Here is a 20,676-nt window from a genome sequence, read left to right on the forward strand (position 1 = left end):
ATTACAATTCATACAATTTACATAAGGTACAAATTATAGCACTATAATATGTCACTACATGAGTCATTGCGACAACACCTGGGAAGGATGACTTGGCAGTCTGACAGATTTCATTTGTATTCATATTCAGTTTGGTTTTGCTCTGATATGTTTTTTTTCAATTTGCCAAGTCACAGCTCTGGCAAAAGTTACCTTTGATGGCACCGTTTGATCGAACTCAGCATAGCAACTTTAAAAAAAAAGCTTCCAACCTTTTCTTACTTTAGTTGGTCATAAACAAATCTTAACCACAGGATTATTTAATTGCAATTTCCTTTTAATAACACATCTTCTTATTGGCAATAAGAAAAGCATCCCGAGGACTGCAAGTCATACCAGACTTGCACATATGGGAATATAAACAAGTAATATCATTATCAGGCTTTTATTACCCCTGCATATACAGTAAAGGCAACTTAACAAATATTAAGTATTTCAAGCAGATATTAAAACGAAAAAATTACTTGACGCCTTGAGAAGCATTTACTGCAAGACTGGGAAGAATGAGGTCTACATTTCCATGTTTAGCAATATTTAAAATAAATAATGAAGAATCTTGCTTGAACAGAGGCTGCCCTATTTTCAATTATAATTGCATGTCGTTCATGAGATTATAATATGCCATACAAATTGGATTATATGTTAACAAAATAAACCCAAAATATCATGTAGGGTGTTTGCGGATTAGAGTTTGTGTTTTGCCACTTTAATACACTGAATCTACATACATATTGTATGACAGAATACACAGCAAGTAGAGGACAGAAAATAAATTGTAACATGAATTAATAAGGACATATAAAAAACATCAAAGCCAGTAAAAAAGCTGAGTTTAAATTACGCATGTGTGGAAAATAGTGGTGCCATGACACAGCAGTTTGACACTGTTTCATATTGATATCAGAATCAGTAGATAGAATCAATAGATTTTCCAATACGCCTCAATGAAAACCTCTATCAGTCAATATACATCTAAAAAAACTTGTGTGTTCACATGTGTGTCCGGACATATGTGTGCAGGTGTGTGTGTGTGTGTACCTTGATGCTGGGTGGTGCAGTGCGGGGCGGTGATGGGGGACATTCTCCCAGAGGGACGTTGGTAATGTTCAGCAGTTCCTGTTTCCTGGAAAGTAGAGGACAACATGAGGAATGAACAAGATTGATTTGTTCCAATGTTTTTAATAAAAGGTCACCCCTCCTCATTTGGGTATGCAGTGCACTCTCACAGTTATTTGATTAGGCTGATCCTAGCACTGTCCTTTCCCTTATTTGAGTGTGTAGATGAAGGACATCTTAGACCATTATTGTCCTGTTGATTAACCCTCAATCAACCCTGAAGAGAAACACTGTTATGTATAATTAAAAAACGCCCTGAAGAAACAAAAATCAACAATCAATTTATCCTGCTAACGAGTTTGGCCTGTGAAAACAAAATGACTTTTCTTGTATTAAAACCTAAAATAATAAACAGTTTGCCAGACCTGCCGTTATTATCCACTTCATACCAAAACACAATTCAATAAAATGACATATCGCATATTGAAGATCGTTTAAAAATATATAAACTTTACTAACTTTTTCAAATCGAAGTCTTTATGTCCCCACCACTTTTCAACACGAAGTGACACCTTTGTATCGATGCATATTTAGGGACCCTAAAAAGTAAGCAACCTAAATCGAAAGCTCACTGAAGCTCATTATGTAAAGCAAGACCTTCAAACTTACTACATTACATTTTATCACTGGTATCATTGTCCATGTTTTACTGTATGTTTTCTGTTTTGCTTTTATTTTACATTTTAAATGTTATTTTTTCAATTGTTTTTTGTTAACCTATTTTCATTTCTTGTCAGCTTTAATTCAAGGGAATTTCTTTAGGATCACAGTAGATGTTTTATCTTGTTTTGTATTTATTTTATTATGTTTTTTTTCTTGTTCTGTAAAGCACGTTGGGCTGCTTTGTGCATGAAAGGTGCTATACAAATAAAGTGTATTATTATTACTACTATTATTATGATTTTAGCTCAAATGTAAGGTTTTAAAGTGAGCTACAGTAGAGAGCCTGTTGGAATTATGCAGTGAGGTGTATCAGACGGTGCCTGGGGTCCCGAGGGCCGTCAGGGAAACTTGAAGAGAAGTCCTCTGAGACCCGCAGACTCCTCTTTCATGCCGTGCTTTCTCTGTGCAGCGTGCTCAGAAGCACGAGTGCACATTAACAATTTCAAAATGTGAAAGGGTGAGCTGTGTCTGGGAGACAGCCAGAAAATGAGCCTAACCTCAGAAACCTGCCGTGTATTTGGAGGATTTAAAAAAAAAATGGAATGAAATGTTCAACTATACCAATGGTGAACGTCCTGTTTTAATACCAACAATATGTTATGTTTTATATAAACACATTATTTAACCTAACACATTGAGTTGCTCTGTTATCAAATACCTCAATGTCAATGAAACAACTACATTGTAAGGTTGACAATGAGTGTATTCAAAAAATATTTAGAAATGAGGCTTTTGATAAATAATCGTCAATAACGTGGATATAATCACTTTCTGAAACACGCCCTGCCTCTTCCCTGTGCCTAAGAGGCCATGTCCCAGGGTCGTCAAGGCTTTCTCTATTGCACATTTCTATATCAATATGTATTTTACTCAAAGATTATGCAGCTGTCACAAAACCTAATTCCCCCTGGGATACATAAAGTGTTCTCATTGTTAAGGGCAAATCATAGAACAACTAGAAGAGGGTTAGTTCATAAAATGATATCACTTTACTGTAATGCACCCTTTAAATCCAGGAAAACACAACAAATATGCCATATTAGGATATTACAATGTCCAAAATCTAATATCTACTGTTGTTTACGGTTATATTTATTACATTACATTACATGTCACTTGTTAGACGCTTTTATCCAAAGCGATTTACATACTCAATACTGTGGGCAATTCCCACAGGAGCAATTTGGGGTGAAGTGTCTCAGGGACACAACGACATGCTGACTCCAGTGGGGTTTGAACCTGTGCTCCCCCTGATCTGAACACCAACACACTAATCCACATGCCATTTATGATATTAATTCATTGTATAGCCCTTAAAGGAAAGATAAGTGTTTCAATGAAGTGCTTATTTAAAATTAATAAGCTGCTTCTTTCCTAATAGCCTATCTTTCATTCTCTCTTGTGGCCTTTGGCGGCGAAAACACTGCCACATATAAATGTGAAATATTGAACCTGAAGCAGCTTGCCAAAAAAGGAGAAACATTCGTGACTTAATTTAATCACCAGCGCTCCTTGCAGTTGATTGTCATTCCCAAATCATTTCTACCTGTGGCTCGAACAGCAACAGCAACAGTCAAAGCAAAAAGCAAAACCAAAGCAGGCTTGATTCTCACTGCAGGCTAAAACCAAATTCCTGTTTCACCATATTTTTTCCACTGTCCTGAGGAAAAGCCCGTACTGGCCAGCGCTTTCCACAGGTTCAGCATCAAACAATGCATCACTGTGTCTCACTGTGTATGTAACGTTTCAGTGTGTTAGCTCAAAGTAACCAAGGGTGGACTGTGTTTGAAAGAGCTTTATGAGCCGGTTTCTCTTTTTGGTGGACAATGTTTGTTGTTCTTCCTCTTTGTTCTCTCTGTCACAGGTAAGGAGGACACTGTGGGTTTGACCTGTGAAAGTAAAAGCTCGCTACAGTAATAGGGCGGATCCCTGCTGTGTGTCTCTCCAGCTGACCTGTATCGGTGTGTCCACACACTTACTGTACACAGAGAGAGGCTGTTTGCAGAGGGAAATTGCTCGTGTCCATTAATTAAAGAGGGAAAGACGACAAGCCGGTGTCCTTGCTGCATGGGCTGTCTCTGTGGCAATGAAACAAAAGCTACGTCACCTACTCCCACCCAGGAAGAATGGAGGAAGTGCGCATGCGGAGAGAGAAGGAAGGAGGAAGCTAGGAAATAATTTAGGAAGAACAGGTCATGGAGAAAGTGAGTCAGAAGAGGGAACTTTGGAAAGAGGATTAGACGAGATGTTTGCACTCAAGGCTAAGCATAGCATCAAATGACAGCCAGTATCCTTAGGAACTATGTTTACATTGGACGATTAATCACCATATGATTTATGTACGGTAAAAATAGACTGCCAACGCAGGAAGAAGTGTCATTTAAAAAGGAGGAAAGTAAGGGTGTGGTGGATGGGATTGCACAACAACAGACTTTCATAAAGGAGACCATCACAGACATTGTGCCTACAATGCAATAACATTCACTGTCACTGAGCTAAACAAGTATAGGCGCCAGGGAAAGATAATTTGTAACAAATGTCAAGGTTATTGCAGTTAAAGTTATCCGTATTGAGGTTTCCTTTGATTTTCTTCGAAGCAAACATGTCATTTGTGAGAGGCCATATTTGTTGGTTTGGGCTAATTGCATTAGCTTTGCATTTTCTTTCCTTAACCCTGAATCAACTGTTTTAAATGCATGTTTATAACTTAACCATAGTGTTTACTACAATAGCCACAATATTTCCTTAACATTGACCTTGTTGATATTATAGCAAACTAATCACTAACTAATGTTGGGATTCGATGTAATCAAGGATTTCATGTGTTGAAGGACAGTAACCAGAAGACACAAAAATGTAAAAAACTAACAAGGGAACAAATCGGACAACGGAAATTAGAAATCCGGGAGAAACACCTTGCTGTAAGAGTCAGAAACGCTGCTTTTGGCATCACAAGAGGAGACTCACAATGCTGCAAAGTCAGCTGTGCCTCTCAAGAGGAACACCGTGTTATCAATTTCAGTTCTGGCTTAATGGATAAATGTTAGATTTTTGATTAGATATATGTACCCGCACTTTTCTGTTGAAACCTTCAATGTTGGCTTCGAGGAAATAAGCAACTGGGCTGTGAAATGAAATCACAAGGTCGAATTACATTTAAACCCCTGGCTCAGAGCTGGTACAAACAGTGCACGGCAGAAATGTCCCAGCAGCCAAAGTGCAGCGTTTGCCACACAATTGCATTATTTCACAGTAAATACTGGCTGCGGGGAACATGTGGCAGCTGTGTTGGTTTGTGTGACTCTCTTTGTGGCTTGCCGCTACGCCAAGAGAGCTGAAGTCACCTCTTAAAAATTCATTCATCCACAACAATAAGCGTCAACTTTAATGGATTTTTAGGAAAACAGTTGTTGAATAAAGTGTAACTAAACTCAAGCCTTTGTCATCTTGAGCAAAGATGAAGCGGTTGTAAATCTGCTAAAGCGAAAATAGGGCAGATTATGCTCTAAATGTACATCCAACCTGGTACAAGATGTTCCATTTTTGAGCACCAACATCTACATAATCCTGCGTGCATTATGCTGCCGCTAATTATCGTTGATTCAACAGTAATTACATCTGCACAGTAATCATGTTTATCTAACGATGCCGGTGGTGATTTTTGCGTGAGAGAAAGAGAGAGAGACAGATAGAGGAGGGAGGGTAATACGTCTCTGTTATTTCTTCTATTGATTCACCCCTTGAGATAAGATTAGGACGGCAGGCACAGGCCGGGACACGGAGGGCGAAGAGAGTGGGAGAAAATAGGGGAGATAGACCGATCACAGGAAGAGGAGATAAGGGGATTAAAGCAGGAAACCAAGGTGATGGAGGGTGAAGGGAGGATAAGGGGGAGACAAAAAGACAGAGAGGGTGAACTCTTGTCTCTCCCAGGGGGCTTACTGCGCACTTCTGTTGGGCTTCATTTTTTTTTATGAAACCTGATAAGAAGCCCGATCCTCGAGCCAATTGGCCATTTAGACAACTGATGGTTTCTCTGATGAAGTTAATACAAGAGTAATTAGAGGCAGAGAAAAGGAGAACAATGAAGGTTGTGTGGAGGTGGAGAGCGTAGAGGCCCTGCTGTGGAAGGTATAGGACCTGTCAACCCTGATGTATAATCACGCAGACGGAGATGATAAAGAATCGGACCACACAGCGAAATCCGCAGCAACATTACATATGAGACGTGACAGATGCAGCTCTAATGAGCAATTAAGGGGCTGGTGCTACAGGAGGCATGTGGCGATGCTTGTAACTTAAACCAAAGTTAATGAAGTTACGAGATCGGAAACACATCTTAAGGAAGATATGAGTAGTGTTTTAATGATCAGGGCTAAAGGTGCTAACAGCTGCTTTTTCATGCATTTGAAATGATTAAGGCTCATAATGTAATAAACTAAACATTTAAGACATACTCAGTCCAACAAGATGAGATTTACATGGTAATGGATGGATGTCTAACTTTGGTACAGGGAGTCATATTTCAAAGTCAAAAGTCAAAGTCAACTTTAATGTCAATCTTTCAGTTTGTGTGCACAGACAGAGAGATCGAAATGACTGCCTGCATTTTAATGGGTCAAATAGTTTATGACCAAATATCTGAAAAACTAATGTCATTCCCATGACTTTAAGCTGTATACGCAAATATTGTATCCATGTGCACTACATTATGCTAACAATCTCACTGGTGTGAAAAGCACTGTTATGCAACTGTACACCTAAACACTAAACTAAAAACATTTGAATGCTTTATGCATAAGAACAATGTGATAATGGTTACAAACACATGTATAACTACTCCAAACATAACCTTTAAAGTCTTTATGCAATGCTCATTAAAACATATTGAATTGAGTGTCTATTAGTGAATGTGTGAACAAGGAATTTGTCTTCATGTTTGGAGGTTACTTTAGCAAAACTATTACTTAGAAAAACTGTTGCATTGAAAGGTACAAGGCAAGGTCACAGTGTTGTGATATCTCCCAATTCTCACCATCTCTTTTCCACCGTCCTATCTAATATCTATCAGTCCGTTCTTGTTACAAAGTCCACTCCACAAATAGAGGTAAGAAATGAAAGTATGAGTCAGCTGCCCAACAGGGGAGTACAGGCATCTGAGATATGCCCAGATATGCAGAGAGGTCAGGGGAGCAATAATTAGAAGGCAACTGCACTCAAGTCACCGGCTGTTTCCTGTGGGAACGCCAGGCCTCGCCCTGTCTCTCTGACTGTGATATGAATAGATATAAAGAAGACAGCAGACTGGAGATATGACGGTCCGGACACACAACCTGAAACACTCATTATGAAAAAAGAAGACTGAAAGACGGGTGGTGAGGGGGAAGCATGTTTCATGAAAAGACATCTGCTATTTTTATAAATGAATATATAATATATATATATTTGAATAAAAACACAATTTGTCCTTAACTACAGAGTTGGCAAGCAGAAATAAGATAAATATAAATACATGTTTTTTTCCCTATTAACAGCGTGACTATTGGCTACGGTCTACATGCACACACAAACAGTCAAACTCATATTTGCACACGATAGCCACATACACAAAACGAACAAAAATAAACAAAACAACTCATCTCATGTAATTAGCAATTCCAGATGGAAGATAAATGATCATCTTTTCCACCATCATTAAGCCATGCAATGCTCAGACCTGTTGTCTGTGTGTGTGTGTGTGTGTGTGTGTGTGTGTGTGTGTGTGTGTGTGTGTGTGTGTGTGTGTGTGTGTGTGTGTGTGTGAGACGTGAGTGGGATTTGTTGCAGACATTATTTAACATATAAACAAAACTTAAGGAAAACAACATATTGCCAAACACTCCTACACACAAACTTTATCAGTAACAACTTCTATATGTGACAGACTGAAACCCATGTCAACAAGCACGCACCCACACACACACACACACACACACACACACACACACACACACACACACACACACACACACACACACACACACACACACACACACACACACACACACACACACACACACACACACACACACACACACACACACACACACACACATGCAAAGAAACAAGCTCAGAGACCTTCAAGTGGCTCTTGTGTGACTCCAAAATGGTAAAAGGGTTCTGTTATTGTGCCTGACTCAGTACCAACGTTATAATAGTTTTCAATTAAGCATAGTTTTGTTTTTAATTAAAAGATTTTTTGTTTCAGTTGATTACATTCGCTAGTCTTTTTTTCAGCCAATGTTCAGTTCTGCCTCTGATTTGCTATGGTGCCAAAGATTTCCGCTGTGACTGGTAGGTTAATTTTACTTTTGATTTCAAAGTCTAAACACAGGACGAAAGAGTTTGGTAAGTTGCGAACACTTGGCTAACCCTGTTTCTTTCAAGGCAAAGGAGCATTCAATGAGTGAATAACTATGGTTGGTTGTGCAGATTACAAACCGACGGTTTCCCAGTGTATGCTAACATTAGCGGCTACTTCCTGCTCTTTCTTGGGGTTTGGAAAAATGGCCGCTTCGGCTAACACAGCCAAGCACGTTACCTGAGATGATTACGTTTTTCAAGCACATGGGGTAGTCCTCATCCTACAAGCCTTTTTTTTAAAAGTGAATGTACTATACAACGAGTACTTTGTTGATGAAGATGCAGCACCTTTAAGGAGCCAAATATGTCAGAATAAACATTATACTATAGGGCTAACTTTCTTTACACTGCAATTAAATAGATGTGGTATGGTGCCAATCATTTCTGCTGTGACTGGTAGGCTAATTTAAATTCTACGTTTTAACACACAGGAATTGAAGGAAGTTACATTGTAGAGTTAGTAATTAAAGTCCAGCAGTGTATGCATGCTGGTGCCATTCCTGCAAAGACAGCGCCACACTAAAGCAAACCAGGTCAAAAAGTAAGGAAAGCCATTGCCCTCCACTCTCTCAATAATGTCTCTATTTAATCCAAGTGTCCGACTACCAGACACCAGTGAAGGTCTCACCCTCTCTCTCCAGGCACACACACAGTCCCACCCAAGGAAACTATGAGTGTGTGCGTCATTTTCTTTCCATCCCAAGGAAACCAGGTTAATTATACTGCAGTGAGTGTGTTACTCTGCATGACACTCATGTGGTTCACTTAAACATAATAGCTAGCAAGACGCCACATTATTGACTTCTTTAAAGATCAAACTGGCTAAATGACCAGCTCCTTTGACACATGCAGACACAGTATCTTTGACACTGGATTTAGATGTTAAACCTACAGGTAAACACTACAGGACATTAAAGGTTACACCCTGCAGCTTTTGTCTTACCTTTGAAATGTCAGTGTTGTTTTGTGTCTCGCTGCACAAAGAGTGCCACGAGACTTTTGATACGATTACTTGCTACTTCCCAACAGCAGGGAGACACTGATAAAGGCCACGGGCTGAATCATGTTTGTTTATTTGTCTATGGTTGTGCTTTAGGAAGTTTATCACATTTCATTTGGATAGCTTCGGGCAGGGCTTATGATCAATTCACTGCTGGGGGACTATAATGCATTAGTAAGTGCATAAACAAGTCTTTTGAGCTAGTGAAACTCTGAAACGCAGATCAATTTTGAATAACAACATTTTGCAAAGTGAAAGAAATGTTTGTTTGGGTTCAACTCATGAAAAGGTGTCATGAAGATCCTTTTTTCAATTACTTTCTGTTATCACAATATGCTGTCTTCACATGCACTTCCCCTGATGGTAAATGGAAGGTGTTGCCATCATCTTCCTTTCATTTTATGTCATTTGCAAATGCTTTCTGCCACTTAAATTGCGTGACAAAAAAGGTTTGCACAGTCTCTTTATCTGAAGAGTGTTATTTTATTATGTACCCAGACTTTCAACAATGTTATACAAATTGCAGTAAAACATAGCTGCCTGGCATTATAGCTCTCTCTGTCATATCTCAGGAAATGCCATAAATCATAGCTAATCCTATTCATTTTCTGCCCACTTCCTCCTTATCATTGGCCAATCTAACCCACAGACGAGAGGGAAAGGAACGATCAAGCATCTTTGTTAGAAGACATTGAATACTTCTCCTTTCAACCGACTCCACCACATCAGACCAGCTGATAACCACACCAGAGCAGAAAGGTCCCGAAGAAAAGGACAGAAATAATCATCATCAGGCAGATCGCTGAGAGTGAAGGCCACAAAGCGAGGTATGGAGAGAAAGAGAATAAATGAATCTCTGACTAAAAGGTCCCGAAGAAAAGGACAGAGATATGAAGAAAAGGCGGGGGGGGGGGGGCAGAAATAATCATCATCGGGCATATCGCTGAGAGTGAAGGTCGTAAAGCGAGGTATGGAGAGAAAGAGAATAAATGAATCTCTGACTATAAATAGCATTCTCAATCCCCTGAGCAGAGCTGGGTAAATAGGGCCGTCTTGGTTGGGTCTCTGGACACTTGTTAGAGTTAATACCTTCTCATCCATTACACCGCAAGACAAGGCTGACTGTCACACATATGCACACCAACACATTCGTACAACTAGACAGCGAAGAGTCATGTAAGTTCAGGTGCAATATAATGTCTGCATGTGTGTGTGTGTGTGTGTGTGTGTGTGTGTGTGTGTGTGTGTGTGTGTGTGTGTGTGTGTGTGTGTGTGTGTGTGTGTGTGTGTGTGTGTGTGTGTGTGTGTGTGTGTGTGTGTGACTGTACTAGCAGTCCCCTGCAGCTGCCAATCACAACAGAGGTGAAACATACACGAGGGAGTAACTGAGAGTTCAGAGAAAAAACAGGCGGAGACGGTGGAATGGAAATACGAGCGAGTCAGTGAATAGAAAGCGCTGTGTTTAACAGCCGGAGAAGGAGGGTTTGACAGGGAGAGCAGGGAAGGGGCGGGACAAGGAAAAACTGTGTAAGGCGGTTAAGAAAAGCAACACGAAATTCTCTTTTAAACATCGGCTCAGCTTAACAAGATTTTTTTCTCTGAGAGGAAATGTTAAGACTATTCCATAGGCTTCACAAAAAATAATATGTTACATTTCAATTGTCCAAACACTGTTTAGCATCTGAACACAACAAGTTACCCATTATTTATTATTTTGTTTTCAAGAGTTTTTTCATGTGCAAACACCTGCATGCATGCCTGGCTAACCGTGTAACTTTCAAGGCCAAGAAGTCATTTATTAGTGAATAACTATGGTTGGTTGTGCAGGTTAACTGGATCCGAGAGTATGCTAAAATTAGCGGCTACTTCCTGCTCCTAATTGGATTTGGGGAAATGTAGCCAACGCTTCAGAAAACACAGCCAAGCACGTTACCTGAGATCATTATGTTTGCCAAACACATGGGTTAATCGTCATCCTAAAAGCCTTTTTACAGGTGAAATTACTATACAAACATTGACTTGGTTGATTAAGATGCAGCACCTATAAGGAGCAAGATAGGATTATATTAGAATAACAAGCTCTACACTGCAGTTGAGGAAAAAAGTTACTTTTATTACCATATCTTTAATAGTTTTTGTATAAAGTATCATGTATATCATTTATCATTCCTGTTTTATCATGGGGAAATTCAAAAGGGTTTTCAAACCAAGTGATGAAGCTAATATTTCCTTTAAGCTAGCTAGCAGCAGCTAATTGTATCCTTTAGTTAACGTTTTCATTTCAAATGTGTGGTTTGCTGACTATAAATCACACCCTGGTTTATTTACCCCTTTCAGAAATTAAAGACAAACCCTTTAAAAATTACAAAAAATGTAAAGGGGTGAATCTGCTGCCATTTGAGGGCAGAAAGCTTGACAGGGGTTGTAAAAGAAGCCATGTCGTAATGTTACAGCCAAATAGCCACCATCTGTTCTCCGTGTTAGCCAGTTTTACCCGGTTTATTTGTTATTAAATTAGATTGAATCAGTGTGCAGTCACACAGCAGAAGTAGAAACCACAGACATGCCTTGTATTGTGTGCATGTGTGTCATTTCCTTCTTCTGGACAACTGTCGGGCTGGCTGCAGTGTCGCAGCTCACAGTGTGTCGGAGAAATGGGTTTTAGCTGCGACCAGCTGCTAGCGTAATTTATTCTCTCAGTTGTTAATCTCCAAACATTTCAACAACCACATGGCTTCTGCAAGACACAGTTACACAGACTCCATGAGCCTGGCTGGATGGTATACGAGAGGCTCTAATCCTGAGCTGGTCAATTTCACACAAAAAAGCTACATTTCAAGTGTACATGCATTTGGATAGACATAGACATTTTCAGAAGCACTTCAGAGAGAGAGAGAGCGCTGATTTTTGAATATTCTAATTGATGTTGTTATGCTCTGCAGAAGATCCACAACATATTCATAATAAGGGCCCTCAAAGAGATAGACCACTGACTAGTGTTTGATGAGATTTTCTCTTTGGGGACCGCGACTGTTGAGATACTTGTGTAACTGTCAAATCAAATCAATCTATTTACCCCAGAGGGAAATATCAAATGTGTGCTGCTGGGTTTGAACACCAAAACAAATCAGACCACTGGGACAATCACTCGAAACTGTGAGACCATAACAAATGATTAAAAACAACAGGAGAGGAAAAAAACTAATATCATATCAAGTGTTCTACAAAAATATGTGTCGAAAAGAAGATATTGTTTATTAATGTGCACACAGGACAGTTTTCCATGTTTAGACTATGAAAGGTCATCAATGACAACGTTCAGTAGTGACCTGAAGGCAAGATCTTAAATTCTCTGTGCAGGACAATTTACTGTATGGGCCTGCTTCCAGTAATCCCTGATCAGTGTCTGACTCACCCGTATAACTGTCTCCTGTCACATTAAGCATCTTCTTCCTGCCTGTGTAAAGACTTCCATGTCAGGCAACATTAAATCAAGATAAGGCAAATATGCTTCTATAAAACATCCTCAAAGCAGAGAAAAACCTTAAACGAGTGTCTTTTCCTCAGGATGATACGCACAGCTCCACTTTTTAGGAATCTCATTGAGTTTCGTATCACCAGATCTATTTCCTCTCCCTTACTAAAAGCCATTTAAAGCAGTGGACAACTTTCTAAAATCAATACTCATTTCCTCAGTTTTTGCTACATTGAACAGGATGAAAGACTCCTCCACAGGCCGGTGATCTTATTCCACACCGTGCGTGTAGGCTGACGAACAACCGAATCATCAGCACATTTTATGATGTTCCTGTCCTCACTATTACTTTGACAGGTGTTCTTATAAATAATATATGGGAGGTGAGAAAGACCTGCAGTGAACTGAAGAGGGATTTGAATTGAAGAGAGAATGATAACAGTCACTAAGACCTCTAACAGCCCACAGTTGTGTATAGTTATATAATATATACAGTATATATGAACTGACAGCACATGTTGGTGCACAGCTATTGGCATTTCTTATATTATTATTTCCATTGTTGAGTAAAACATTTTTAAATTAGATGTTTAATTGTTTAATTCCCTCTGTGCACACGACATGACTGGCCACACCTCTCAGAATAAAGGTCATTAGCATATTGGGACACATAAGGGTGTGGTTACAATATATTTGTTATATGAATTATGGCACATGAAAGACCCATTTTGTAGACACAGAAATAGTTTTCTGGAGGATTCTAAAAAGCAGTTTGAAGCTGAGGCGAGCAAACAGTTGGTTAGCTTAGCATAAAGACAGCAAACAGGTGAAAACAGATAGCCTGGAAGCAAAATTATGCCAACAGCACCTCAAACAAGTATCTAATTGACACGTGAAATATTGTTTGTTTAATCAATGCATAAACCAAGCTGTTTTCAGTTTGAAGACCATGTGAACTACTGGTTACACTGATTTCAGACTGTTCAATTGAATGCATGTTATGTAAAGATGTATTTTTCAAATAATTTTCTGGTTTGAGTACCTACAGTATAGGCAGCTGTATGAGAGATTTAAAGCTCTAAAGTCCTTGATTTTGTGTCTATAAAACCCACCACCAGAAACCCTGGATTTCAGAGGTATTTCCATTAAAAGGGTTTCCTTGAGTCTTTCACAGCTGAAAAATAAAACACAAATGACCCTGACAAGTAGAAACATTGCTTAGAAAGAAGCACGAAAGGAGGTGTGCCAAGTTGGCTGCAATCATTCAGGCTAGAGGATGTTTTGATGGTTTCAAAAGGGTATCTACAGTTGAAAAAATCCTAGAAGATTGGGAACCTTTGAAAAATACCATAGAAAGATAAAACTATTTAAAAAGTTTCCTTATAAATGTAAGCTGCCCCAATTCCCATTTACATGTATATGCTGTTAATGCACCTGCGACAACCTTTCCCTCTGAAGCCGTTCAGCAAATGGAATTCATTTGGGCTTTTATTATGAAGCATCTGCTCAGCCCTTTTGTGGTTATAAGCATAATTTACAGACGAGGTTAGCAATTCATCTCTACATGTGGACATTTTCTCCCCTTGTTTGACAGTGAATCAGTCTTATACATTACAGTGAACCACTTAATGCAGTTTTGTGAGCCAGAAAACCTCCACTTATAGTGAAGGTCATGCTCTTTCCTGTGCAATTACTCTCAAACTCCCCGTAATCAACAGGAGGTAGCGTAGCACCGGGCCAGTGCATTCGTAGAACATGCTAATTCAATATTGCAATTTGCTAAATTACGTTGACGATGACGTATCAATCTTATATGGTTTCTCTTGTTGACTCAAGTAGTTAGTAGTTCTCCAGTATGTTAGATAGAACGCCATGATGTTGGAAGGTACACAGTGTGGATTATGATTTTAAAATGCTAGCATTCATGCTGAGATTATAAATAAGGTTTTAAAAACGATCAAAACACTGTTTATCTCTCTCTTACCTACACAGACTGTACCACAAACCGACAGGGAATCATAACCGTTCAGCCACTTGTTGAATAAGAACTGCCTGAACACAACTAATGCATACACACATATGGAAAAACAACATACACAAGCACACACTGACAACAAACAGGTCTGCAGCTGAAGATAAATGAGCTGCAGAGGACATGAATGCATGGAGGGTATAAACATTCAGAGACAAGCAGCAGACCTCATGCTGTTCGACTTAATGGAAATGTACATCATGGCTGTATCAGACAGTGCAGGGATAAAGAGTGAGAGGAATACACAGAAGAAAGAAGTAAGGAGGGAAACTGTATGTCTGTGCGTTTGTGTATGGACTTCACTGTGTGAAAAATGTTTCACATGTTCTCTGCAGAAAAGCGAGGTGGTGAAAAAGTCTGTAGCAGTCTATGCAAAGTGTTTCCTATTGCCAGTCTGTATTTTCATTTCCATTGTATTTATTGTTTTAAATATAAGGCTGCTTAAGTTTAAGAACCTAACATATCTTTCCTCTGGATAATTATGCTGTCCAGACATCATTGTACTGTTATGATTTGAGGAGAATCATTCAAAACATACTTCTGGTGAAAATGTGTTTCCATGATAGAACGTGACATTGCCGTTTTGTTGCGTTCACAAATGATACATAGCCTCCAGGCATGGCTGGATTAATATAAGGCCCTTGGGCAAAATAAGAAGTGCTTGGGCCCGACTGACAACCCCTTCCTCCCAGTCACTGTGTGTTTACCCTTTCGCCTTCAAGTACATCATTTTGCCCAGAGCCACAGAAAGCATAAATCTCCTGCAGCAGGTTTGCTGTGTATTGCATTTGTTATTAAATACATCATATTTATACACAATGAGGGAATTCTATCAACTAAAATATTAAGTGTTGCTTCCTTATAAAAACTGAGACTTCAGGATTAGGTAATATAACAGGTGTCTATCATCTTAGAAGAAAAATAATCAAATCACCACAAACCAGCTGTCGCACAATTAACCCTGAAAGCACAAGTGCTAATCCAGCCTCGCCTCAAGGGTTTCATTTTACACTATATAAAACTAAATTACACACACACACACACACACACACACACACACACACACACACACACACACACACACACACACACACACACACCCCCCCCCCCCCCCCCACACACACACACACACACACACACACACACACACACACACACACACACACACACACACACACACACACACACACACACACACACACACACACACACACACACACACACACACACACACACACACACACACACACACACAGAGGTCAGATAAACTTATCAGCGTTTGCAAAGTGAGTTACAGTCTATTTCCATGTAGCCTATTTTGGTTCAGGCTATTAGCACATAGTAGCAAATTGCATTCAGTGCTGCCTATCAGGTGTTCACACACACACACACACACACACACACACACACACACACACACACACACACACACACACACACACACACACACACACACACACACACACACACACACACACACACACACACACACACACACACACACACACACACACACACACACACACACACACACACACACACACACACACACACACACACAGAACCTGAAACACAGACCACACTGTATATGCTTCACCGCGATGACATTCAGACAGAATGGATTACCGCTTAAGGTGATTCACAAAAGATATTGAACTTCCTTTGTGCCTTATCTGCTGTTGTTTAAAGAAAAAAGCAGGGAGAAAAAAGACAGAAAAAAACAGAAACATTTATTTGAACGCCGCAAGCTATAGGTCCTGAACGATTGTGGAAGCGAATCTTCAAAACTCCAGACAAGGAATTGAAACGTGACGGAGATAACTCGTGTGCAAATGTACTATACAGGTCTGACAGAGCTATTGTCGTTCACCTTTAGACCGTTTAAGAAGATGAGTACCCAAGAAAATCTCACTGAAAAATCTTTGCCTGAGACCCCTTCTGCATTCCTGAGTTATTGATGATTTCACTCTAGCCTCAGGTGGTAATAAGCGCTGATCTTAGTGAATGAAACTGATTTTTTCCTAATGAGGCTCATTTGCATGTTCCTGTTTGCCACACATACATTGAAGTAGGCAGTGACATGTTGTAGCTAGAACTCTCAGGCAGTGCAGAAGTAGAAGAAATTATAAATATGTATAAAAATAGCAGAGGAGCACCGTGTGATATTTGCTTGGCAGCGCAGTTCTTATCTGTCTATTTGCTCCTCAATATTCAAACTCATTCTGCAACAACCTTCTGCTGAGATCCCAATTTAACTGTATGTGCAAGCTGCTAATGTTAGCTCAGTCCAAACAGGTCAGGCAACCTTGTACACTGTTTGCTTTCAGGTGGGATATTCCCATGGGTCATATTGACTCATCCTAGGTAGTGTTAGCAGTAAGATGACACAACACAGCATGCAGGGGAAATCCTCTTATTGGTGAAATTGGAGTGGCAATTTCTGAAGGTCTTGACAATCTGGTATTAACTGTCATCATACAAACCTGAAGAGCTCAAGAGATTGAAAGGCATTGTTGTGTTGCTTTCATTTTAACCTTCATAGTCTATAATACATTCATTGAAAGCCTGCTTCAATCCCATATTTACAGCTGCTGTTTACAGCTTGGGTGTAGGCAGTAAATCACTGTATCCTTTTCTCCACTATAATTGGCAGCTCACCTATTGAACTTGAGCTCAACCACGACTCTGCCCTAAACAAATGGAAGGGTTTCTTTGTTATTGCAGGTGTCAACAAGTGTCAATTGGTGCTAGTTTATGCATAAAAAACTAGAAATATAAACAGAAAAGGAAGGATGACCTTTGCTCTGCAGCTTCTCCTTTTCATTGGACACATCTCCCTCTTTGAACACTTGCTTCTTTCCTCTCAGTCGCCTCTTGAAAAGGACTCAACCTCTTTTCACCCACAATCCTCACTACCTTTCTATTTCTTTCAAGTCTGTTATTTCCACTGACTAAGATATAAATAAGACACACTAACTCTTATAAAAGGACCTTTAGGATTATAAAACTGCAGATGGAATCTCATTGAACCACAAAGAGTACAAAGTGCCCCATGCCTCTGAATTAACAATGACATTACAGGGTAATAAAGTTTTCTTTACAATCCCAGCTGCAACACTGCACTGCAGCCTGTTTGATCTTAAGCTAAATGTAAAATACCCAGCATGCCTTCCTCATCAAACCACAAAACAGGACAAACTTCACCCACCCTTCGCTCTCCTCTTTCTCTCTCTCCTTCTCTCTCTCCTTCTCTCTCTCCTTCTCCTTGGCTTTGCGAGACTTGTGCAGGAGTCCGATCAGGATCACAGCAGCCCGAATGCCAGCCTTTTTGTTGTGGATTCGTCCTCCGGTCTGAGACATTTTGGGGGTCTCTGCCGGTGCCAGGAGGGGTTCGGGGGACAGACAATCCAAGGTCAGGCCAGCTCCAGGGTCCCCGGGCTGCAGGACCGGCTTGGGTTTGCGGGCTTCCAGTGTGAGTTTGGAATGTCACAATATTGGTTCTGAAAGCTGTCTGGTTTAGAGACAGCTGGCAACTTTCAGCCGAGCAAGTACCTGTTTGAGTTCTGACCCTGGATTCTCAGTTCTGTTGTGGTTTAGGTCTGGACCAGTAATCCAAAAGTTAAAATATCTGAAGCCACTTTTGGTTTGGCAGGTTGTCAGATCCGATTAAATCTCTGTTGATCTTTGTGTTGGAAACAATGCGCATTTCTTGTAATCCCAGCAGTCCAGACAGACAATGTTGGACTCCGGCTCAAGGTGAACTTCTATCTGCATCCCCTGCATGAGCAGTGAACCTGTGCATCCGAGCTCCATAACACATCATGGTCCCCGACGAGAGGATGGAGGATCGCTACTGACAGCAATGCCGACACACACACTATGGCACAGCATCTCTCTGTCTACCTTCCTCTACCTTCCAACATCTCCCTCCTTCTGTAACATGCTCTGTTTCTTCCCTCTGTGTCTGCTGCTGCTGCTCTGCTCCTTCCTTCCTGACTGCTGAGCTCCTCCCTCCTTCATCTGATTGGATGGAGTTGGTAAAAGGACCGCCTCCTCCTCCTCCCCCTCTACTCTTTGCCTCCCTCTATCTCTCCCTGCCCTTGTTAATAATGTTATATTAGTCTCACTGACCTTGTTCTATCTATCTATCTATGCTTGATTTTATGATTTCATTTCAAGGCAAATGCATGCCAACCGGCGCACACCGTCTCTCTCTCTGACACACAAACACAAACACACACACACACACACACACACACACACACACACACACACACACACACACACACACACACACACACACACACACAAGTCCCTCTGTGTGAAATCTCAATTCAAAACAGGCTTATCAGCCTATTTCCTTCTGTGCCGTTGCCAAGGACATTAGAATTGAAATATAACCTCACAAAATGAAAGGAGATTAAATGACACCGCATGAAGAAAATATAATTTCACCAAATTTGACATGCCTTCCTTTGTGCACAGACACACAGGGAAAAATATAACACGTTTCTTCACACTACATTTCTTGTTCGATGCCTAGTACTATTATCCTGTCGTGCCACATCTTTTCTCCAATTTACCTGTATTTGTATTCCTCCCACTATTAAACTGTCAGCATGCTTCTCACTTTTCACAGTCTACTGTGTTTTCTGTCCATTTTGAGTCCGAGTGCTTTTCCTCTTCTACAGATCACTAAACAGAGCTAAAATAGTCAGGTCCCTAAAATATATTGATCTAAAGTGTTGTGTTTCAACCAATGCCTCCTATTTTCTTCCTCTCTGTTAGGGATTGACTGAGTGAATGAGTGCTGGGTTCATAATTGACTCATACTGTAGCTTCAATAATTCAAGTAGCATTAGCTAGCATTATTTTTTTAATTGTTCTAATTAGTATCTACACAATTTTTTTTAACAGAACAAGCTGCTTCATCATTAATTGATTCATTTTGATTCCTTTTTTTTCTTTCATTAGTTTTTTGTATAATTCATTATATACAGGACTAGTAATTGATTTGATCTTGTTGAATACATCAAGTGGCAGCCAGGGAACAGTTAGCGTAGCACTAGCTTAGCATTAAGAATGCAAGCAGGAGTCCATGGTTGCCTGGCACCAGTTACGTTGAAGTCATTGTATGGCTTTGACAAACACAATATAATTAGTGAGCTTGAGAGGTAGTGTTTGTATTTTTTCACCCTTTGGACAGAGCCAGTATGGTATTTTTCTGTTATCTCCAGTCTTTATGCTAAGCTAACCGTCTTTTGGCTCCTACTTTATACATCACAGACAGACATTGGAGCAGTATCACTCTTCTTATTTAACTTTCAGCAAGAAAGTGAATAGTAAGTATTTCCAAAAATACTAAATTATGCTTCAAGCATTATACAAATACATATCCTGGTAGGCTATACAGGAAGCAACCGTTATGTTTCCAGTTAATAATACAATGGATTTCATGTGTTAATAGAAACTGTAACACATTTTTGCACCATTGCGAGATTTGTGAACTTTCTTCGTCGGCCTTTACAGCATGGATTTCCTCATTTTTCGAATGAGTTCCTGTTATAAAAGGGTTTTTATATTATTACATAATACACGTCTTTCAATTCAAGTTCAAAATAGCTGCGTGAATTATGACTTTCTCACGTGGCAACAAAGATCTATAGACGGACAAGGACAAAGACATATAGCAACATAAAAGCCTGACACTGCAGAGCTATACACAGTGAGTCACAATGCACATCAGTGACACTGGCAAATGGGGATAATGTTTTTCGAAAAGCTGAAATGGAGCATCACAGACTCCTTGTTTGGAGGATAATTAGAAAAATTCATCACTCAAGAAAGGAGAGAAAGACATCTGAATAGATTTGATGCTTCAGACAGCAACCAGGGGATAGATTCAGCCGGGAAAACAGCAGCAACAAACACAACATGAACATTGAGGGT

The 20,676-nt window shown here is 39.9% G+C and overlaps 1 protein-coding gene across 9 annotated transcripts in view; it reads right to left on the minus strand.

Annotated features, from left to right (window-relative positions):
* rap1gap2a (RAP1 GTPase activating protein 2a) overlaps positions 1–20,676 on the minus strand; it is an 89,963-nt gene that overhangs the window by 22,634 nt on the left and 46,653 nt on the right. For 5 of the 9 annotated variants that reach the window (XM_079678425.1, XM_079678431.1, XM_079678426.1 and 2 more), the window contains exon 3: positions 1,078–1,162. Coding sequence is in view for 7 of the 9 variants with exons in the window: in XM_079678426.1 (XP_079534552.1) it covers positions 1,078–1,162 (85 nt within the window). In the remaining 2 variants the exon portion in view is untranslated. Of the gene's footprint in view, positions 1–1,077; positions 1,163–17,935; positions 18,709–20,676 lie in introns of those variants that run through there. The other 4 variants (XM_079678427.1, XM_079678429.1, XM_079678424.1 and 1 more) reach the window with 4 other exon arrangements.

The sequence above is a fragment of the Notothenia rossii genome, assembly GCF_949606895.1.
Source record: "Notothenia rossii genome assembly, chromosome: 4".
NCBI classification, from domain to species: Eukaryota; Metazoa; Chordata; class Actinopteri; order Perciformes; family Nototheniidae; genus Notothenia; species Notothenia rossii.